The following is a 23,674-nucleotide window of genomic DNA, read 5'->3' on the forward strand; positions in this document are numbered from 1 at the left end:
TTTTGGACCGTTATTTTTTCATTGCGAGAAGCACCCTGGGACCTGGAAGCATACCTGGATGGGCCTGAGGGCCAAAAGACACCAGGTGGCGCGCCCAAACATCTAGGGTGCGCCACCTGTGCTCTTTCGGCCATCGATCGTCCAAATCGCGTGATCTTTTCGCCCACCGATGTATTTTGACCTAAAAATCACTATAACGCAGGAAACCACTACCTAGGACCGTGCCCCAGGTTAGCAGGTTGCCCGACGCGAACCCTAGGCTCGGTGACCTACCGGTGGGCTTCCATGAACCCTTCATTGGCATCCCGAAGCTACACCCGGATGACATTGTCCCGTGCCTTGTCCGTAGGAAAGGTTTCCAGGAAGAGGCAGTTCTACAAATGCAATGAAAATGACAAGAGTGAGCTATACTTGGCATGGTGAGCTGCAATGGCAATGACAAGTGCAACATCACCATGGAAATGAGAAGCTCAACATCACCATGTCGATGACAAGCTCAACATCATCATGCCATTCATAAGCTCAACATTGACATGCTTATGACTAACATGCAACACACATTGACATCAATCCGATCTACATTGACATCAATCCGATATGGAAAGATAAAGTACTTACAATGGGTCGGAGAGCAAGCTGGCCCGTTAGAGGAGGAGGCCGCGCTGCGGCACCGGCATGTGGTCCACAAGGTTGCACCCGAAAATCAAGGAGGGAGCGGAGGTGGAGCCGGAGTAGCAGTCGGATGCCACAACGCTCGAGCAGCGGCTGGAAGACGGGGCGCTGATGGAGCAGACGGTTGCCGACGAGCATGGGGTCGCCCGAAGGGCGGTGACACGACCGGCGACACGCCATTGGGAGCAGCCAGACGCGTCTGGCCCCATGGCATCGGCGCGTGCATCGTGGTAGAGGTGAACCCCGACGCAGAATCCATCTATCGGCTGGAGCCTTCTACACCCGTGGCCATTGCCGCCGCCCTCGCCGAAGCAAACGCTAGATTGCATGGCTGAAAAACCCACGTAGCGCGATCGGGCGATCGAATCCCGGTGGCTTGTAGTGCGGCCATGTCTGCGCTCCTCGTACCCATCCCGACAGGCCTAGAAGCGACCGGAGACAGCCGATTCAACACCGGTACTCGATCGAGGACGATCTACACCGTCGTATCGCGACCGCCTGCCTCGTACTCCCGAACCATGCGCAGCGTTCGGCCGGATGACCGTCGGGACGGCGGTGGGATCCGTCGGCGCTAGGACCGAAGGAGGCGGGGGAGGCCGAGGAGGCGATGGGCAGCGGTTGATGGGATAGTGTCATGTGTCAGCGAGAGAGTTGAATGGACAGAGAGGTGTGAACCGGTGACTGGAAGTGGAGAGAGAAGACCGAGACAACGCGGTGTCTCCCGCGTTTCTCCATGCGTGCAACCGTTGCACGCGAGGGTGTAAAATTAGACGACAATAGGACATACTAGCAGGCAACGGTCGATTCAGACGTTGCTCCCAGACAATCAAACAGCTAGAAATTAGAGCGATGCTAGCCAAGGTATCTCCAGACTATCAAACGGGCCCTAAGGGCATCTCCAACGTGGCGACCCATCCCGCGCCCGCGCGTCCGGATGGGTCGAGCTGGACAAAAATTCGGCCCATCGCGCGGACCCATCCCTAAGATGGATGGCCGCGGCGTCCGGGACGACCCAAACCCCTGACCAAATCTGGGACGAGTTTACGTGGCCGCGGACGCCGATGGCTGGTCGCTCGCGTCCGTCCCCTGTCCGCCCCTGGCCCACGTGTCATAGGCAGAAATAATTTTTCTTCATTAAAAAGGTACCCATTACATTTTTTTAATCTACTACTCCTATCCTAATACGTACGGCACCGACGGCCTCGCCGGCGACTCCTTGCCGACGCACCGTCGGGGCCGTGGATTTCACTCGACACGGGCGGCCTGTACGCGTGAGGATTCCACTCCAGCTTACAAGCTGGGTGGCGCGGCGGAGGCCTTCATCCTCCTCCTTTCCGTCCGTGCGCCTCGGGCGCGCTCGCGCTCCGCGTCCTGCAGCGGCACCATCCGCTTCCTGCACAGCTCCAGCTCCTGCAGGGCGGCGCGTTCCACAGCGGTCCGCGCCTCCAGGCGGACGTGGCCGGCGGCCTGGGCCTCGTGGTTCTCGTTCCGCCGGCGCATGCGCTCTTGTCGGCCGCGCTCCGCCGACGCAAGAGCCTCTGGGCGCGCCGCTCGGCGAGGGCGGTGGATGAGGTGGCGGGCTGCTCGCATAGCGAGGAGCCGGTTCTTACGGCCGAGGGTGTCGCCTAATCGGCGGCGACCGGCCCGGCAGTGGCCTCGTGCTCCTTCGTCACGCGCGTGAGGTCGGCGATACGCTCCTCGATGGCGGCGTTGATGTTCGCCAGCGCGAGATCCTCCGCGTTGACGGGCTCCTCCTCCACGGCGCCCCCCTCCTCCGCGGCCTCGTACCGGCCGTCCGCGGTCTCGTGCCAGCCGTCCGCGGCCGCCTCCACCATCTCCGCGTCCTCTTCCTTCTTCGCCGCCGTCTCGGCAGCGACGCGGGCCGCTGTCCGGATGTCCGCTCGGCCACCAAACAGCTCAAAACGGACGGTCCAGCGCTTGGGTCGTTCGGTGGAGATACCCTAACTGACGCAACGCAAGTTTCTTCTGTTTCTGCTGCCGCGGGTCTCCGTGTGTATGGTCCCTTCATCTTGTGCATCTACTTCCATGTCAGCAGCTTAAGTACATCCGGACCACCTCACGCAGATGCAGCCAAAGGGCACCGAACTGTGGGCATCCTCTCGCAAGTGCCAGGCAGTCCCGTTCACACTTCGGTGGATGCACAGGCAAAAGCGTCGAGCGCTAGCCATCGCTCATCAGCTTTATCATCCTCTCCGAATAGAAATTGGTTACGTAGAAAACAAATGGAAACGTGCCCGTGACGCTGTGACGCACGAGGTCTTCTCCACTTCGCCTCGTCCTCTTGGACTCGTCTCTGTGACGTCGACATTCCAAGCACAGCGAAGCTGCCCGGCAGCTTCGCACTGTACCCCACTCGTTGCAATTCCGTGGCAGCTTCGCACTGTACCCCACTCGTTGCAATTCCGTGGCAGCTTCGCACTGTACCCCACTCGTTGCAATTCCGTCGCCGGCCGGCGGGCCCCGCCGTCCTCGCTTTCCCCTTCCGTATTGCTCCCGCCCGAACCCCAACAAAACCTCCGGCAAAAAGCTCCAAAAGGGAGTCGTTGCCGTCTCCTCCTCCTCCCTCCAACCTCTCCTTCCTCCCGCCTTCCTCCGCGCCGCCGACCCGCCGAGCCCCTCTTATACCGCTCCCCGCCCATACCCTAGCGCGCGACGGCACTCCATCTCCACTTCTCGCCATGTCGGTCGAGATCCGCGAAGGTGAGCGGGGCTCTGGACTCCTTGCGGCGGTGTTCATTTCCGGAATTTTCTTCCGAGGAAGGTTCGGCTCACTGACTCACTGTACTGACCGATTTTTTCTCTGTTTCCTTTTCGCGCGCACAGAGGGCGTCCCCGGCACGAGCGGCGGCGCGGGGAAGGCGATGACCGTCTCGCTGAGCGGGAAGCGGGGCCGGTACGTGCGGCAGGTCACGGGCCGCCACAACGACACGGACCTGCACGTGGCGGCGCGGGCGGGGGACGCCGCGGCGCTGCGCCGCGCGCTGGACGAGGCGGCGGTCGTCGTGGCCGCGGGGGAGGGAGGCGAGGAGCTGGAGGCGGTGCGCCGGGCGGTGGCCGCGGAGGCCAACGAGGCCGGGGAGACGCCGCTGCTCGCCGCGGCCGAGCGGGGCCACCTCGACGCGGTGGTGGAGCTGCTCCGCCACCTCGACGCCGAGGCCGTGGCGGCGAAGAACAGGTCCGGGTACGACGCGCTGCACGTCGCCGCCAGAGAAGGGCACCACGGTGAGATTTCCGTCTCCAGCACCGCCACTTTGCTCTGCTGCGAATTGCGCTTCTTCTCCGGTAAATAAATTGTGGAGCCTTGTGCTTGGAATTTAGCGGTTTGTTGCTTTGCTTAGCTGGTACGTAGTATTGTACTGTAGTAACGGCCTACTTGAGTACTTGGTACAAGTAGAACTCTGATCGTCCAGGATCTGGAAATGTATGCAAAAGTTTCCTACACTAGTAAAGCTGGGAATTGCGTGATTTTTTCCCAATATGAAATTTGGTGTAGGTTTTTTTTTTTTTTTGCCGTTGTTTGTTTTCCAATTACTGCCAGTTGTTTAAGGTATTAATAGGATTTTTTTAATAGAAATGCCATGCGGCCCTGCTTTAAGAAAACAACATGTCTACATCTGGGAGTACCAGTTTATCAATAAATATAACATCGACAGAAAAGCGCACTATTAATAGGACTTACTCTGACAGTCTGATTTTTTTTTTGCCAACTCCTCCCGGGTATACTATAATCAAGTACTCAATTAATTAGGACACAGAATACAGAACATATGTCCCCACTCAATGTTTTAGTCTGGGCAGCTCTTTGCTGATTGCTCTGTTCATTTGTCAAATGAATATTAGATGCTAGATATATGTTTGCTTGACTCTGAGCTCAGCGTACATCTGTTCAGATTAAACTAGTATAACGCTTCAAAGACTGCGCTATTTGAGTAAACTGGCGTGCCAAGTAGGAAGAACTTTTGGGGATAGGACCATTTGAAAATGTTTGGTGCATTAGCTGGATGTTTTGGTCCAGGATCTGGAAATGCACCCAAAAGTTTGTATCCTAGTAAAATTGTGAACTGCGTGATTTCTTACCAATACGAAATTTGGTGTACTTTTTTTTAGCATTGCTTGTTTTGCAATTATTCTGAGAGTCTGATATTTTGCTTTGCCTCCCCCCAGTATAAATAACGTATGTGGTTACTCAATGTTTTAGTCTGCGCAGCTCCTTGCTGATTGCTTTCTTCATTTGTCGAATGAATATTAGGTGTTAGAAATCTGTTTGCTTGCCTCTGAGTTCAGTGTATATCTGTTTGTGGCAGATTAAACTGTTACACTTCAGAGACTGCGCTAATCAGGTAAACGGGAATGTAAAATAGGATGAACTTTTGAGGATAGGATTGCTTGAAAAGGTTTGGTGCGTGGTCTGGATATTTCACTTCCATTATGTGATGGCTACAAAGTACAAACAACTATAATTATAGATTCACGTCAAATTTGTGTGCCTTGATGTCTTCTTCATATCCTGAATAGCTTCCAATAGAACCATCAGCCATCACTTTCTAATCTATAACGGTAATGGTGGAACTGGTGTAATCGGAAATTCATTTATATCCAGGGTGAGTTAGGATATTGTATTAATATATTCTGGCTCCTGTATTCTTCATTGCATGTTTATGTTGCCGATTAGTTACATAGGAAACAATCTTTCCTAACTGTTACTCTTTTGGTCAGCTGTTGTGCAGGAAATGTTACGTTACAATAGGATGTTTGCCAAAACATTTGGCCCCGCAAATACTACCCCGCTTATATCAGCAGCTACGAGGGGACATGCTGAAGTTGTCAAATTGTTATTAGAACAAGATGATTTTGGATTGGGAGAAATGGCCAAAGACAATGGCAAAAATGCTTTACATTTTGCTGCTCGGCAGGGACATACAGAAATTGTTAATGCATTACTTGAGAAAGATCCACAGCTAGCAAGACGAAACGACAAGAAGGGTCAAACAGCACTGCATATGGCTGTAAAAGGAACTAACTGTGATGTTCTTAGAGCACTCGTTGATGCTGATCCAGCAATTGTAATGCTGCCAGACAAAAATGGAAACACTGCCTTGCATGTAGCAACAAGGAAAAAACGAGCAGAGGTATTTATTGTCTTCCCACTATTACATTTTTACCTTTATTATGTCTACCCCACTTGTTATGGACATCTTTCTTCCATTTTAAAGAAACAACGCGCAGATATATCGAAAGTACTTGGGATATTTTAGTTTTTAGATAATGGAAGCTTTATTCCCCCTGTCCCTGCATCAAACTTGGGTTTTTTTTTATATCATGTATACCTAGAATGCATCTAGTAGTCTAAAATTATACTGTTACTCTACCTTCTGATTATACCTTGTTACTAGAATGATCAAATATCAAGGGGTACACTTCCATTTGATCTTCCATACATATCCTGATAATTTACATTGTTATACTTACACTATAACTATTGGTGAGGGCCATCATCCAAGCAAATGGATTAGAGATGACCTATATTATACTCCCTCCGTTCCATAATTCTTGTTGTGGTTGAACTAAAACGACGACAAAAAATATGGAACTGAGGGAGTACCTTCTGGTGAGGGACATCATTGAAGCAAAGGTGTTAGAACTTAGAAACAAGTTATTCTCTAGGGCTCTAGGCTGATAAGATTGTGTCCTGTATGAAATGTAAATGCTTTCTTGTGGTGCAGTTAGTAAAAGCCTTGCTTGTTCGCCAGCCAGACCACAGCTTGGCTAACTTTTTAATTGTATGGTGAAAGTATTTCGAAAATTGCCATAACTTGTTAATTTGCGCAGCACATCTTTTATCTCAAAAACTGTTGAAAATTACCATACTATTATAATATGACATAAATACCAAAACTTAATGGGACATACTGTTTTTCACATTTACTGCAGATTGTTATTGTTCTTTTGCGGCTACCAGATACCCATGTCAATGCACTGAACAGAGATCACAAGACTGCTTATGATATAGCTGAAGGGTTGCCACAGTGTGAGGAGTCTTCTGAAATTAAGGATATTTTGTCTCAACATGGTGCACTTAGATCTAGGGAGTTGAATCAGCCTCGAGATGAACTCCGGAAGACAGTGACAGAGATAAAGAAAGATGTCCACACACAGCTTGAACAGACAAGGAAAACAAACAAAAATGTGCATGGCATTGCTAAGGAACTCAGAAAGTTGCACAGAGAAGGCATCAATAATGCAACAAATTCTGTAACTGTTGTTGCTGTGCTCTTTGCTACGGTTGCTTTTGCAGCTATATTTACCGTACCTGGTGGAAATGATAACAGTGGAGTTGCGGTTGTTGTCCAGGCTGCCTCCTTTAGAATATTTTTCATCTTCAATGCCATAGCTCTTTTCACATCATTGGCGGTGGTCGTGGTTCAAATAACAGTTGTCAGAGGAGAAACCAAGTCTGAGCGAAAGGTTGTTGAGGTGATCAACAAGCTTATGTGGCTGGCATCAGTTTGCACTACCATTTCTTTCATTGCCTCATGCTATATTGTGCTAGGGCGCCACTTCCAATGGGCAGCGATACTGGTTAGTTTGATAGGTGGTGTTACGATGACTGGTGTTCTTGGCACGATGACATACTATGTGGTGAAATCAAAGCGCATAAGGAAGATTAGAAAAAAAGAGAAGATGTCAAGAAGAAGCGGCTCAAGCTCCTGGATTGACAATACTGAAATCTCAGAGACTGAGCTTAATCAAGTGTATGCCTTGTAAAGAGACGGGTGTTTGAACTCAGCCTCGTCTCTAGAATTGAGAATGTACATGCTTAATCAAGTGTATGCCTTGTAAAGAGACAGGGTGTTTGAACTCAGCCTGGTATCGGGAATCGAAAATGTACATGAAAATTCCAGATGCAAACATTAACAAATTACATTAACTCACATATTCTTTGATTGTACTCAATCCTTTTTGTATCAACAAACCATGCATAACTAAGAGGTGGTAGGCCTGTTGTGTCAGGCTCACGCAGTTGAAGAACCCACTATGCTCTATCTGTTGTACAAGTGAGTTGCACATCTTTTTTTTTCCATTCCATGTTCCAGCTATCATTATTCATGAGACGTAGTGAGACATACTACTTCATTTATTTTTTTGGTTTGGATGCATATACTTTTAACTTGTCATGCGAGGCAAGCGTACATATCATAACTCAAGTAAGCTTTTGGCACTGATTCTTAAACCTGAACTGTTCCTCAGTTAACATTCTTATACATGTAGCAATGTAACTGCAGGCCCTGATAGTTCTAGTTCCTTGTCACAATCGGGCATCATGTTTTGAAGATGCTGATTTTTTTTATGAACTTGTAAGATGATGTTTTATTGCTACACATATTTTGTTTTATATATTGCATGTATAAAACAACTCATCAAGTAACTGTATATTTTCTCTGTTTGCTGGTGATTTGTTGATCTTGTCCTGAAACTTCGATCTTAAGAATTTATCATTTCACTCTGCATCTAAAATGAGTGACTGTAACTTTGTTTTTCTTGATTCCTGGGTTTTTCAGCTTTCTATTGAGTATGCAAGATTTCCTGTAGAAGTAGCTAATTTATACCCAGTTCTTCATATTCTTCTGTTGAACATGTCTAGCAAAACTGCTAGTGTAACAGTTTAGTACACACAGATCTTTTGCCAGTAAGACGATCCGGTCCAGAATGATATTGTTTATGTGAGGAAAGAGGAGACACATTTATCTTCTATTATCATTAGGAAATAGTTGGACACCCTGTGCTACCCTGGTTGTTCCCTGCATTAGTGCATTACATTGGCATGACCATTATGAGACGCTCACAAGAGTTCAAATACATGAGCCCAAAGGTATTATTGTTGTGGAGTTGATGTTTGGCGTGTCGTTGGATAGAAGACAAGGTTCATCATTGTTTTCTGTTTTTCTTTTGTATTTATTTCTTAGGGGAAGGTTCGTCATGAATAACCTATCATTACTTTACTCACTGATGACGAAACTGGTATCCCAAGCTAGCGTGGTAATCCAAGAATACTTCCCTTTTCAGGTTTTGTCATCAAAGAATACTTCAAATCCTTGCAGAGCAGTAAAGCGTAAATATGTAGCATATGTTACGCAAACTACGTACACCTGATAAACAATCCAAGCATTTCGCTAACTGTGGGCCCTGTTACATGTCTATAATTTGTAAGTTGTAACACTGCTCAACACCATCAGTGTGTTGGTTAAGCCTGCTTACCTTTCCTTTCAATCTTGCCCTGCTTTTTCTTGACATGGCTGCTTAGTTTAAGGTTTATTTGTCTCACATAACTATTTCTCAGTCATCATCAATGTTTATTTTTGAAGCTAAGTGACACAATGGTCATTGGGTGGTATTCTTTTGAATTGGTTCCGGATAGATTCTGCCATTCTGATAACCAGTTTTCCTTGTCCGACAATCATTAGGTGCATATGCTGATATATTATATCTATCTTTATTTTTGTTTTACAACGGGGGCTTCATCTCTTGTGTTATATATTTCAGGCCATAGCTTACTGCTTGTTGATACTTAAAAACCATCTCTCTTTATATTATGTCTTTGGCTCAACGATTGAAACGTTTTCATTGTCTGTTCTTATGTCAGTGACATGATCTATTTTCAGGATAGAAAGAATCAGTAGCCAGAAAATTCTTTAAAAACTGTGCAAGCGCATCAGGTCCTAATCTATTCGGTGGAACCATAGCAATCAGCTTTTTGTTTGTTTATTTGTGGTGTGTCAAGGTGTCTTCCAATACGTACCAGGAGAAGTTGTTGCCGCCTTTGTTTTCACACTTTGCATTTCTTCTTCCTTTTTCTTTAATTTTATTGTTTTCTGACGGTTCAGAGCTTTAAAGATGTGCAATCTTGCAACTCACCCTTTGCATTTGTTCCCCTCTTTTACTCATTTTATTGCACTACTACTTTTTGTTTGTGATAGCAAGAAAGGCATCAAACCTTTCCTTTTTGCCTTTCATATTTTAATTGCCGGCCAACAGTGCTGTATATTTCCTAAACAAGGTTCCTGAGATAGTATTTGGAAATGTTTCTTGGTTAACGTAGAGCCATGAGAACCCCTACATACACAAGAATCGCCATTCAGAGAAGTGAAGCTGATGATGCAAATTAATCGATAATATCAAGGTGCATCTTGCCAGAAAAAGGTCTTGAATACATAAGTTGGATTCCTTTGAGTTACTTATTTATGCTACTATCATTTGCATAAGTGTGGTCATTGTCATATTGTACTAGTTCTGTTGCCGAATACAAGCCTTTTAGAACAAAGGTAATAATATTCAAGCTGCAGCCAGGTAGCATAATTTAAGGTTCATTGTCTTGCGTTCTCTGGCAGTATCTTGAATAACCTGTACATAATGTGCTTAGTTCCTTACCTATGTTGCAACATAGACACATATTTGAAACACAACCTTTTCGAAAATATGTTTCTTGTGTTGCGTTGAACAAACAGAAAGAAGGTATGATTTAATCAGAACTAGTTTGTGCTTTTGGAGATAGCTAGTGAACCATGTACAGGACAAACTGCCAGCTTTACCCAAAAAATAATTGGCTGTCTTCTGTTAAATATGGATCATTGCCTGTTACTTAGGGCCTGTTTGTTTGGGCTTTTGGTGGCTTTCCACTGAAATAAGCAGTCTAAACGAACCAAACGGATCAGCTTCGCTTCAGGCTTTTCCAAAGCCGGTCGACCGATTGCACATACGAGAGGAAGCACGTCGGGAGGTGCTTTTGTGGCTTCCCGCAGCTTTGGTACTTAAAACCGAATCGTTATAAGCTTGTGCCCTTGTCGTTCAGCTTATTTACTGGGAATTGCCATCGAGCCAACATGTTCCTTTCCTTTCCTGGACGCGGCTGCGGTGTACGAGTTGGGTATAGTACACGTCGTATGCTATTGCTAGATGCTGCTGCTTGCCTTGTTCGTCCGCGCGTTTGGTGATTGTACGTATAGAGAAGTAAAAAGTGATTGATGGATTTGACAGAAGAAGACGTGGAATTGCAGAACTTGTGTGCACACGTGGTATAGATTCATGTCCATGCATCGTAATATATGTGATGAATACCTTATACATATTTAAAATTGCTCATGTAATAAATTTCCTGGGCACAAGATCTACTAGTGCAAATGAGTTGTCGTGGAAGTAATGACAAAACTATATCTTGTATTTTGTATAAATTTATATCTAATGAATTATATTATATAATTAGAAAGCTATATATTTAATTTGAATAAAGAAATATTTGCTGATCTATATGTTATTTACACATAAAACGAAAATACATGTCCTTCGAGCTTAGAGGGTATTTCAGACATTCATCGATTTACAGACAGACAGCTAGCTAATTTGCCAAACAGTAAAACTCGAAACAGCTGCTTTTCCTGCACAGCAGCTTTTTCTACACAGCTGCACAGCCAGCCGCAGCCAGCCACAGCCAGCCCAAACAAACAGGCCCTTAAGAGCTTGTTTCTGCTACCTCTCTTTTTGGTTATGGACTTACCACATGTGCATCTGTATGTGGATACTGATTAGAGAAAAGGTTGCCTGAATTTTCTTTTGTTGGTGGGGATTCTATCCGCACTTTTGTACTTCCACAACCATGCCAAGTGCTAAAATACTATTTGGAACATAGTGAAGCTGTTCGTAAACAGAAGTTACTTACATATCAGCATTTTTAAGGGAATTACATGTCTGCAGGAACAGGAAGCACATGATCAAAAGTTTACAGAATTATCATGGTGCTGAAAATCTATATATCTATGCTATCGTCGCCTGCATATCTCAAGGATGTCTTCTGCATCTTCAGATTCTGCAGCTATCTTTGATGCTGATGATGACATGAACCGGAAGCCTGCGTCGCTTGCACTCTTCCTCACCGAGGCCAGCTGCTGCGACTTCTTGCAGTACGCTATTGCACTCTGGATGGGATTATCCATCTCTGAGCTTGCACTGCTGCTCCTCCTCAGCACTGGCCCCAAACCAGAGTCATTTGAAGTTGGGATGGAGGAGGATGAGTTTGACGAAGAGCATGACGATGATGAGGCAGACGACGTCTTGTTTGATGATGAATATCGGATAATGACGCTGGAGAACGACCTCCTATGGCCGAATTCATCTTCTTTGAGATTACCTCCCAGTGGAGCGCTGTTGCTGATGGGCGAGGCTGTGTACCTGTTGCTTCTGGTCTGGACAAATGGGTTCTTCCTCCAACTCTTGACCTGGGCAATGGGGAACTCACTTGCTCTTGGTGCACCACTCTTTTCATCTGGATCCCCTGCTTTAGTGGCAAATATTGTCTTGAGGTAAGCTTTTGATGCCTTGAGCTTGAGGCCAAGGTTGAGATTCTTGATGAACTTGAGCTTCTTGGACCATGGCTTCTTTTCGCATGCTGCTTCCACCTCAGCAGCAGCAATACTGGCAGCTGTGCACTCACTGAAGTACTGCTCTGCATTGAGCTCACCACTGGCATAGCATGAATTTGCTGGTGAAACACTGCATGACTGATATGGTGTTGTCGGGGCAGTGCTCGCGGAGAGAAGGCCCTTGTCAGCCGCAATCTCAAGCAACCTTTCAACCATCTGGATGCGTGGTGGAAGGTGGAGGGGTAGCAGCTTGCCCTTGTAGAAGAGCTCATCTGCTGGTGATGCCACGGGCTCCCAGTGGTCAGTCGGAGCTGACATGTGGAACTCAAACTCCCTCGAGTGTTGCGAGGCGGCTGCCATTGCTGTGGTGTAGCAGAGCAAGCTTGCTGTATTGGTGCCCACCTCTGCAGCTGCAGGTGAGCTCAGCTCCATGTCTATATAGTCCTCTTCTTGGAGTGGTTGGTCATGGATTTGGGGGCCATGTCTAGCCATTGCTGTTGCCTGGCCTTGTGTTTTTGGTGAGTCCGAGCCTTTGGTGTGGTTTGGTTTTGGCAGAGATAGTGGTTGTGTTTTAGGAACGAAGTGGAATGAGCTTGATCAAGCTTTAAAGCCGAATGCCTGTAGTGGCAATAGGTTTATAAATTGGCTTATACTCCTTATGAGGGACCTGCTTCCCCCCTATGATCTGCCTTTTGTTTGTATCCTAATCCCCTCTGTCACGGCTATACGTGACGCAGTACTGTAGTGCATAGTTACTGTCATTCTCTATTATTGCTCTAGTTCTCGCTGCACTGCATTAGGTGATTAGGTTATTTTACTTGTTCCTTCCTTTGCATGCTTCTCCTCTTTCCATGTCTTGACCTATTTGTTTGGTGGGTGTGTAGGATTAGGCCAACAAGGTACAAACTGCATGTGGCGCCTGGGACGGTTGCACTGGGGTCTCAAATTTCTATTCTCATGCAAATAAGGTGTTCAGATTCAAAGGCCATATTCTATGTTTAGGGTGGAAGGAAGCATGAGGGTAAATGTAAATTCGCCACGCGAAACAGTATGACTTCAGCAAGACACGTTGAAGTAAACAAAGCCACTGTGGCGTGGATTTGCTTCCAAGATACAAGAGCTTGACTGATTCATGTTCAAGCTTGCGATTTAAAATTCGAAAGGATTGGCGCATGCCCTCAAAACATGGAGCAACCTGCCGTTTGTTTATTTCATCTCCATGTCAACCTATGGAAGTGTGAGGGTGACATCAGTGGCGAGAGATCAGGCCCCTTGTTTAAGTTTCCTGTCCAAACTGCGCGTGCGCGGCTAGATGTTGTCTGGGTTCTTGTCTGCATCTCTCCTGCGCTTGCTTCGGTTCTTTTCCTTCGATCCAATGTCAACTTTGTCTCTCTGGTTCTCACAAAAAAAAAACTTTGTCTCGCTGGTGTCATTATTGATTAAGGGGCGTGCAGCTCTGGGCGTGCATTAGCCTTCGTGGTGCACTAATTATATCTGTCTTATCTAGTTTGTAGGGTTCTACTTGTCCAAAGGTTGGTTTGTTTTAGGTGTTTGACTTGATCAGTATGTTCGTTCTGGCCTAGGCTAAAACACTTTTCTTTGTAAGTAATTCACTCCTTGTTTTGTATATGCAGATCTTTGACATCTGGGGAGATAACTTGCCTCTGAAGAAAGAAACCCTTAGGCAAAACAACCTGGACAGACCTCAAATTTCGGCAAACAAAAGAGGTATTTATTTCCTGGTAAAAACAGTACACATTTCTATACACAAATTATAGTCAAGGTGTCATTTGCTACATGTTAAAGTGTTTTATGATATTCTTCTGGACCTTTCTTTGTATCTGCTAGTACTCCTTGGCACCAGCTAGAGCACTAAGCAAGGTTCCACAAATTGCTTAAAAGGAATCACAGAAATGACATCTGCCCCAGTACCAATCCGTGGCATTATTTAATCTTAACCTAACACCATATATGACACACTCTAGCACTGTATTCTTTTCCAGCTGAGAGAGCTGATTAGATAGGGATGTCAACTAGGTTAGGTGTTGTATCAAGTGCCTAACTCCCCTACTTACGCCATGCATCGAACATCTACAATTCTATATGAAAATATCGCCGTACAAAAGTTAACAACTGGAACAGTTAATCCCCCTGAATTGCAGGTCTAAAGACATGAATATTTCTATAGCACTGTTACGTGGTTGCTGGTGGTTGGAACTCGCAAGATTCTTGTTTGCCCACTACACATTCTTAGGTACCTGGAAACATTATAGAAACGGTGCACCGCCCCTGCAAAAATTCATACCCACCTCTTACCGACATAGTGACATCCCTTGACATAACTATACCTGAAACGCGTGAGAGGCGAGACACTATAAACCCTAAACGATTAGCTTACGGTAGACTAGTAGTTATCTTTTCCTGTACAGTAATCTAACAAGCCGCAGGACGCTTTAACTGTGTGTGTTAACAAAAAAACAAAAACTTTCGCATGCCAAGCGCAGCTGCCGGACATTTCGTCGTGGGAGCCCTATGAAAGCTCTCAGAGCTCGAGGTGTACTTTGCCGCTTCTCCAAACTTGGAACCAAGCACAAAGGTCACGCTCTTGCAGCAATTCTGGGGTCGCTGATCACCTAAAGGCAGAAAGTTCGTGCGGAGTTTTGACTGCTTAACTCTCCAGGTCCTGATCCTAATCATTACTGCGTATGACATATGGCAACAAGCACTCATCTTGGCTTGGTTTCAATGTTGAAAAATATGCTTAGGCAGCTTAGTCCATGAGCACTCTACATACCCGTAACTATCGACATAAAGCCGAAACAACGGTTCGTGGGTAACTTGGTTACAACCAACCCCACCAGGTTTTCTTTGTACTGTTCCCATAACCCATATTCTCTGCGATGTGACTGAACTAGTTGATTGGGAGATAACTTATTTTATAAGAATGGAATAAACTTCTTTTATCAAGAGGGGGAAAAAGAAGGCTTATCTGACGGCAAAGTTGCACTTGCAGAATGCAGCTACGTGGCCTTCTTGGCTTCTTTACCGGAGTCAGTGCGTGCATATGCAAGTGCGGTACATGCACCATGCTGCCGGGTTCGCACTTAGGCGCCATTCCTGATTCTGCGAAAGCATTGCAGCACAGACACGGTGAATCGGCCACAGGCTCCCCACGCTTGTGCTTTTTTATTTCTTACCTTTTCCGTGATTCGAGGTCACACATGCATGATGCGATCGGTCAACAGAAAGGTAATATGGTAATTCATATACACAATGTTTTCTCCAAAAATATACATTACAAACTGAAGCTTATTTTGGATCGGGAAGAAGAAAGTATAACATATGAGTGATGCACAATGTTCTTTCTGAAAAATCTACATTACCAACCGAAGCTTACTTGGATGCTGTGAAAAAAATACTTAAGCTTATTTGGGAACGAAGAGAAGGAATAGCTTACGGTGAGCTGACTGCTGAGCTTGCCTCGCCCTTAGCTCTTTCTGCTCCATCTCAAGGTTTAGAGTTGTTGAGCACCAATTTACCATCCTGATGGTCCATTCTTCCTATCAGAGCCAGGTTGGTCCTGCATTCCTGCAGAAGGGAGCAAGTATTAAGAACACAAGTGTACTGAATGCTGATTGCAGAATAGATTGAAAGACGATGAGAGACACGTTGGCAACTCTGTCGCCAAGATTGTGCCACTGATGTAGCAATAATCCAAAAAATCATGTCACGAAGGGGGCACACGTCTCTTCTTATTGCTACGTGGTGCAATCTAGTTCCTGAATTCTGAGGCAAGAAATATGCTGGTTCGTTTGGCAAAACAAGTGGCACTTCAGTACATTGGATTCATTCGACAACCCTATTATCCCCTATAGTGACTCCTGTCACTCGTCTAACACTGAAGATTGTCTCCGTTCAGAAAATTATCGACAGGATTTCTCCGCCGGAAGCTTGAGATGCCGCCTAGAAGTCCCGGGACAGGAAGAAGAGACAATCAACACGAGTGGTAGGTCTCAGTTGTTCTCTCTTCTCTTTAGAGTTAATTTTGCCGAGAGTGAAAAGCATAAAACCACCACATTGATGGCGAAATTTACCGTATACTACCAGTTTACGTTTGCGGGATAAAAAACCACCACATTTTGCTCGGTTTTTTGCGGAATGTCCTAAACACGAATTGAACGCGAATTGACAGCGAATTAACAGGGAATCTGACAGGTGGGTCCCATGGTCAGCGCTGAGGTGGCAATTCTGTGCAGCAGTTTGCTGATGTGGACAGAGGGGCCCATGTGTCAGTCCACATAAAAAAATAAAAAATGCCAAAAAGCATAAAATTGGGGAGGTTATCTCCTCCCGTGAACACCGGCTGCCGGCCGTCGGAGTACTCCCGCCGCCGCCCCAGTGAGAAGGACGGCGCCGACGAGGAGATCCCCCAGCGCCACCGGGCCCTAGCTCCACCCCCGCCGCCAGGACCCAGCTCCCACGCCACCGTGCCCCCTGCAGCACCCGCGCCGGCGCGCCGCTGCCCCGACCCAGCCGCTAGCATCGCCGCCGTGTTCCGGCCTGCTCGCCGTCGCTTCCCTTGCTCGCAGTCGAGTAGCACCGCCGCGGGCAAGCAGCGCCGTCGGGCCCTTGCTCGCAATCGAGCAGCGCCGCCACGCCCTGGATTCCGCTGTGCGAGGCGCGATGCGTGAGATGGGGTCAGGTCGCCGACCGTCGTGCACAAGCCGCGCCGCCCCTCCCTCAACCCAGAGGTGCGCCAGTCACCGCTGGTTCCGAGAGTGCACGGGGAGGACGAGGCCACGTCTTCTACCGGGAGCGCACGACGAGCACGGCGGAGGCGCTCGGGGCGCAGTGGTGGAGCAAGGGGTCGGCCCCTAGCAGGGGGGCGGCAGAGGCGCTCTGCAGACTACAGGCGAGTCTTGCGCCGGCGGCGGCCGCCTCGCCGGTACCGGAGACGGTGGTGGTGGTCGGCGCCTCGGCGGGGAATAGAGGATTTGTGCGTTCGACCTGTCCACCACTTTTTTTTTTGGATATTTTTGTTTCTTTATGCGGCCTGACAAGTGGGGTCCATGTCCAGATCATCAAATTCACTAGTGTGTTGCCACCTCAGCGCTGACAATGGGACCGACCTGTCAGATTTCTTGTCAATTCGTGTTCAGTTTGCGTTTAGAGCATTCCGCAAAAAACCGAGCAAAATGTGGTGGTTTTTTGTCCCGCAAACGTAAACTGGTAGTATACGGTAAATTTCGCCATCAATGTGGTGGTTTTATGCTATTAACTCTTTTGCCGACTTCATAAGACTGTGAACCGTGATGACTTCATCCTCGAACGGACTGCCACTTCAATAAATAAAAATCGATATGTTGCATCGAGTAAGTGAAGATTTAAGCCCATCACATAAATGGACTGATTGTACGTCCTCCCTCTTTGTTTTGGCCCATTTTATCACTCTCTGCTCCGTGTTCCTGTTAGTGTTCTGAATGTCATTTCTGTTCGTGCTCTGTAGCCATGGGCTGACGGCAACAGCTTCCTCCGTGACTTGGCTCGCACTTCGTCGGGTGAGTGGCCCTTCTAGAGTTCTAGATTAAAACATGGTCACGTGGATATCTATCGTATCACTAGCAAAAGGTTCACTTTTGGAAATGCGAGTTACGCACTGGGGGAAGCTAACACATGTCACACACAGTCTTTGTGCGGGCTCAGCACCAGCGTAATCTCAAATTGCAACACGAGCATACTTTTAAAAAAATGCAATGCGGGTTACTTTCAATAAAAAACCGAAGTACTGTACAACTGTACAAAAAAATGGAGTACAAGTACAAACTAAAAACCAAGTAAAAGAAGACGGGTCCACACTGAAATCAAAACGAGCGTCTTCTCTTTTCCCCACCCCCGCTGCTACAGTTCTTGAGAGCCGATTCTAAGTCGCCGGGCCGACCCGAGGCCGTTCTCGCCGGCGCTGCCGGTCGAGACGTGCTGAGGGAAGGTTGCGGCCTCTGTAGTGTATATACTAGGGGTAGTTTTTGCCTCTATGCCAGTAGGTGGCGTTATGCCGTGTGGAGCTCGTCGGTCGTTTCAGCCGGCGACTGCTACCATTCTTCTTCCTCGCCGTCCTCGTCGGAGGGGCGTGGCTGGCGTTTGGCGGCTGCTCCAGTAATAAGGTCTGTGGTGGCTGCGAGTTTCAGTGGCTATGACAGCTCTGTCCTTTGGCCAGCCGAGGCGGCGAGGGAAGGAGGGTTTTTGCTATTCAGCAGCTGCTGCAAGCTCAAGGTCCAGTTACCCGTCGGCACTGATCTGGTGCAGGCTCCCTTCGGGGGAGGCTGTTGTTGATTCTGTGAAGGGTGGATGGACCCTGCTTCTTCGCCGATGTTGTTCAAGGTGGAGTAGTTCTCACCTGCAATTTTCCCTGGCCTGCCGTGGCGGCGAGGAGGGAAGCTGCAGTAGTGAGGCGACTCCCCAAGCTTTGTATCCACATACGCCTGCGAGGTATTATGGAGCGGCTCTTACAGAGTCTGAAGCTGCTCTAGCGAGCGCTCAGAACCGTCGCCATCGACTTCACCTCTGCTTACGTCCCCAGGTTCATGGCAGTAACCTTGGGTCTGATGGTAGGCTGGTTTTCCTGCCGCCGTGCCGTGCTTCGAGTGCTCATCTGAAGCAGCGATGGGGATCAAGAACCTTTTCTTCATGGAGCTTTTCTGCAGCGTCTACGAATTGGGCGCTGAATTCATTGACCAAGATGGTCTCTTCAACGCCGGTATGCTCCGACAAGTTTTCAACCTCCTTTTGGAGGCCCTTCATCACCGCAATCGCTGAGAGCTTTGCCATGCCGAAGGCAAGTGGTCTCGTCTCCGCCGTCGTCTATGGCTGCAGCGAGCTGCGGTTGTTGCTCCGCAGTGGAGAAGAGGAGGGACTAGATTGCAACTTCAAATCTTTTAGCAAGGTCTTTCCTACAAAAGCTAGGGACCCATGTGTGTTTTTCTCATTTTCTGGGGTCCTTTGTAACATATATGTACCTCCTCCGTTGTTTCAAAGAAAGGTTCGAGGCCCTTCTAGGGTGCTCCTCTGTTAAAAAAGAAGTAAAAGTAGACGAAAAAATGAAGTGTAAGCACACAGAAAAATAGATTATACTTGAGGAAAACCCTAATTTGATCTATGAAGTTACCATGGATGTGTGTTTTGGTCACGAACTTGCAAATCATGAATTTTGGGTCACAAAGTTGCTCCGCGCGAGTGTTTTGGTCACTATGTCACGGCGACCGTTTGTTTGTTGATGTGGCCAATTAGTTTTTTTGCAAGTTGGCCCCTAAATTTTACTTTTTCTGATTTTCTAGTCCTCGGTTTCACTTTTTAGGGGGTAATTTGCAAAACCACAATTGGCCACGTCAGCAAACTAACCAGAATGACCAAAACATGCGTGGGATAACTTCTTGACCCACAATTCACGATTTGCAAGTTCATGACCAAAGCGCACATCCGGGGCAACTTCATTGACTAAATTGGAGATTTTCTCATTATACTTTGTCTTTTCATTGAAAAATTAATGGAAAGAGGGTTTGTCCGGTTGGAGAAAAAATAGATTAATGCACACAGAAAAATGGATAGATGGGGTGGCAAGAAGGAGCACGATTTAGGAGCATCAAGCGAGGCTAGTTTGGATTCCTGAATACAAGCGACAGTGGGGCTGACGATGAGGATGTTTGTCACTGACCACACTGCATTTGTTATCGTCGCCAAGCCCTTGAACATTCCAGGAAGAGCATACAAGGTTTTTCAAAGTCCGATTATCCATTGCGTGAAAACGCACTAGAGTTACACGGACAGAGAACAGATATCACGGGTGGCACACTCAGACTCCAGCCACGAAGAGCATGGAGAGGAGGAAACACACGCACAACACAGATGAAAGTATAAAACTAGAGGGAGAGGAGAAGCTCTCGGGACGCAATATATGTGAAATTTCCAGCAGACATGAAGTGTTTACTCTATGGTTTGTGATGTCCTAAGAGCAGTTCCAAGTCCATCTGTGTTCCCAATGCCTTGCAGGATAAAACGTTAGATTGTGAAGCTGGAATGCAAATGATATAATGGGAACACATTCTCAGAAAGCTGAGTGCATCCAAACAACAAACAACTGAGATAATCGACAATTTCCATTTCAACACTGCAGTTGATTAAACGATAAATAGGATGTTCAACACAACCATGAGGACACGCAACGCAGATAATCGTGTTCCAACATAACAATAAAGACGCGCGACATAGATAGACCAACAGGTTCCATTCCATTTCACGGGCACAAACTAAACGAGACTCAAGATAAGTTGATAAGCTGAAGCTAAATGGCCAGTTGGCCGACCTCCTAGATGTTGCTGTTCATGCCCTTCAGCGGCGGGAACGCTGGTTGGCCTGGTTGACAGTGATGTTACGGCCGCCCAGCTCCTGTCCGTTCATGTCCTTGATGGCGCTGTTCATCGATTTGCTGTCCTCGAAGGTGACGAAGCCGAACCCGCGGGATCTGCCCGTCTCCCTGTCGACGATGACCTAGAAAAAAGTTCATAGCAAATACAGCACAGTTAGACACGTGGAAATTTCACAGATAATTAGTGAACTGGAAGTATCGTTACTAGACAAACATGAGAACCATGCATGCGTGCTACAAACCACTGCACTCTCAAGTGGAGCTAAACATATCTTGTTTTTAATCAAGTGGAACAAGCTTAGACCATCCATCATTATTTTGAGACACGATCTGTACTAGTAACAGTAGACGGGAAAAGGTATGATGAATGTGTCTATGAAGGCCGGCGAATAGTTAACTGAGACCCCGGACCTTGAAAAATCAGTGCTGGGTATAATGGAACGGGGAAACAAGGAACAAAAAAAAAAAAACGATGCAGCCAAACTGAAACATAAATCGATGTGAATAACGGAGAAGACACACATACAGATCCATGCATCCACAGTATCAATAGGTTTTCCAACAAGTTAACATAGGAAAGCACCGTAGTACTGTCGGGAATGGATCCTCTAACGTTGAGGAGGCAAGTCAGGGAAAAGAAAGAAGCAAAGTCAGGGAATCGTGGTTTAATTACCCTATTAATTACTGCAATTAATTACTGTAGATAGTTACTGTAGATATAAAAAATTAAATTAAGTTTTATTACACCATAAGTTTGCTTCTATGTAATTATTCTAAATACATAACATAAATTTATATTATGTAATTGTATTCTAGTTATTTTGGCTTAAACTATATAGTTTGAAAGAAGGAAAGTTAGGGAAATGTAGCTTACCTGACTTGGCTTCTTCAAGTCAGAGGATCCAGTCCCAGTACTGTCGAGCAATCATATACTAGTAGTAAATTGGTGTCACCACACATAAGCTGCTGACTGAGATCTCACCAGTCCTCAAAAATCAGTGTCCATGGGAAGGGAACAAAGAGATCTAGCACAAATGTGTTGCGAGCAAAACCAATGCGGAGATAAACTGGATCTAACCCTAGGAAACAACTAGGAGCAGGAAAGATGCGCAACTTGGCAGAGGAAATACACAATCGATCAGAAGCATCATAGTACAGTACACCGTCAACCCATGCATCATATCGATCAGGCATCGAACACTCACCTCGGCGTAGCGCACGCCGTGGTTGGCGAAGGCGTCTATGAGTGAGCGGCTGTCGGCGCGCCAGGGGAGGTTGCCAACATGGGCACGGCGCTCATCCGTAGGCGTAAGCCCGCTATGGCCAACATCGGCGTTCATGAAGTCGTCATCCCGCCACGGACACGTCATCTGCTATACCCTAACCAGGACGCGCAGGAGAGAGAGAGGAATGGAGGGTTTTCCTTGATCCCAACAGGAAAGGAAAAGAGAGGCTGCGAGATTGTTCTCTTCTATGATGACCAGCCCACGTATATATAAGGGGAGCCGGCCAGTAGGATCGGATTATCATGTGCCGTGGGATCAGTTATTCAGTTTTCATCACAGCGCGTGGGATCGCTGAGTAGCTAGGTTGGGGACGGGGTTGTTAGTATTTCACGCGACTAGCTCATCCAATTTTTAAGGAACCAGATCCCGGATGTCTAGGGTGTAACCTATAAATCATGTTTTGCTTCCTCATACGGAGTACTAAATCTCTAAAGCACTCCTGATTGTTCCGTTACCGTGGAAGGATTATTTCGTGAGATGGAAGCCAAGGCTGGTAGACATGCGCAATATTTCTGGCATGTCCTCGCTATCGTGCCAAGTGTGCACCAGCCAACGTTAATTAGGGCTCACCTCTGCCCCGCCTTAATTAGATCAAAAATTCTATATATAATATCAGCAGAAAATGTTCATCATGACCCAGTCATACTTATGTGTGTCATTAAAGGCAGAAGAATATTCTTCAGTGGGAGGCGATGTTCCCGTTGACAACGAGACGTCTGTGGTGACTTCGTCAATCTCAAGATCCGTCGGATGAAGTTTCTTGGACGCAATTTCTCGGAGGTGCTCATAGGAGTAGGGTGTGTGTACGTGCGTTCATAGGGATGAGTGTATATGCGTATATGTGAGCATCTACGTCTGTACTGTGATTCGCAAAAATGTTTGATCAATATATAAATGTTGTGAATGCCATCTTGATGTTTGTGATTGAAGATGATTTTTGCAGATCAGGCCAAGGCTAGTGGTTGGTCTAATATTCAGTGCAATATGAGACAGATGGTTCGCTTTTGTAGTGTCGATATGGATACTAGATGCACGATCTGCCATAATTTTTTTGAAGCTGGGGGTCATTTTTTTCTTTCATGCAAGTTTGCAAAATAGCGATGGCGAGGTTTGTTGCTTCAAGATGTACGCCTAGAGCTATTACCTTGCCGATCTGCTCTGCAAGTATTAGAGGAGATATTTGCTCTACCAGTTGATGATCAGATCATGTCGGTGGCCTTTTTGTGGAGTTGCTGGAATGAACGCAATAAGAGCAATCATGGGGAGCATCACAAAACCATTGATCAGTTTCAGTTTAGTTTGCGGCAGCATGTACAGGCCGGAGTGGAAGGACCTTCTGAGAAAATAAACCCATCCGAGCACGCCTTTGGACGTTGGGAAAAGCCCTCACCAGATTTTGTCAAAATTAACATGGATGCCTCATTCCACTTAGCAACCAAATCTGAAGGTTGGGGAGTCATATGCCGAGACAGTGACGCTGATATAGGGATATCCGTTTTGGCTTGGCTCGGGTCCTGGAATTGAGCCATGACCTCGATGTAATCCCTTCTGCTTATTCATACGGGTAGTTTGGATCTTAGTAGAATGTACTTTGGAATTCTTACTCTCATTACAAAAAAGGAGCTAATAGAATTCAACTGTTTAGACCCATCTTTTGAATGTTTGTTTTAAGATTTTCTCTAAAGTCCTTTGGTTTTATCCAGTTGTTGATAAAGTATTCTTTAAATTCCAAGATGCTTTTATTCGTGGTAGATTTATTTCAGATGGGGTGATGGCTTTACATGAAATTTTGTATGAGTAAAAAACTAAGAAAATTCAAGGATTCTTTTGAAAACCACATGATATAGTTAATTGGGAGTCCCTTT

At 46.6% G+C, this 23,674-nt stretch overlaps 3 protein-coding genes across 3 annotated transcripts; 1 reads left to right on the forward strand and 2 right to left on the reverse strand.

Moving 5' to 3' along the window:
• Window positions 1–3,232: 3,232 nt before the first annotated feature.
• LOC127344662 (ankyrin repeat-containing protein NPR4) lies at window positions 3,233–7,627 on the forward strand. Its single transcript, XM_051370980.2, has 4 exons — window positions 3,233–3,393; window positions 3,517–3,915; window positions 5,410–5,822; window positions 6,625–7,627. Exons 1-4 carry the CDS (start codon window positions 3,372–3,374, stop codon window positions 7,456–7,458), a joined length of 1,668 nt encoding a protein of 555 aa, XP_051226940.1. The 5' UTR covers window positions 3,233–3,371; the 3' UTR covers window positions 7,459–7,627.
• Window positions 7,628–11,386: 3,759 nt separating this feature from the next.
• LOC127344663 (probable membrane-associated kinase regulator 4) lies at window positions 11,387–12,868 on the reverse strand. The gene has a single exon (XM_051370981.2). The coding sequence runs from the start codon at window positions 12,594–12,596 to the stop codon at window positions 11,505–11,507; it is 1,092 nt and encodes a 363-aa protein (XP_051226941.1). The 5' UTR covers window positions 12,597–12,868; the 3' UTR covers window positions 11,387–11,504.
• Window positions 12,869–20,326: 7,458 nt separating this feature from the next.
• LOC127338721 (glycine-rich RNA-binding protein GRP1A) lies at window positions 20,327–22,020 on the reverse strand. The gene is made up of 2 exons (XM_051364730.2): window positions 21,729–22,020; window positions 20,327–20,645 (listed from the first exon to the last, which is right to left on the reverse strand). Exons 1-2 carry the CDS (start codon window positions 21,891–21,893, stop codon window positions 20,487–20,489), a joined length of 324 nt encoding a protein of 107 aa, XP_051220690.1. The 5' UTR covers window positions 21,894–22,020; the 3' UTR covers window positions 20,327–20,486.
• Window positions 22,021–23,674: the final 1,654 nt, after the last annotated feature.

This window comes from Lolium perenne, chromosome 3, assembly GCF_019359855.2.
Source record: "Lolium perenne isolate Kyuss_39 chromosome 3, Kyuss_2.0, whole genome shotgun sequence".
NCBI lineage: Eukaryota > Viridiplantae > Streptophyta > Magnoliopsida > Poales > Poaceae > Lolium > Lolium perenne.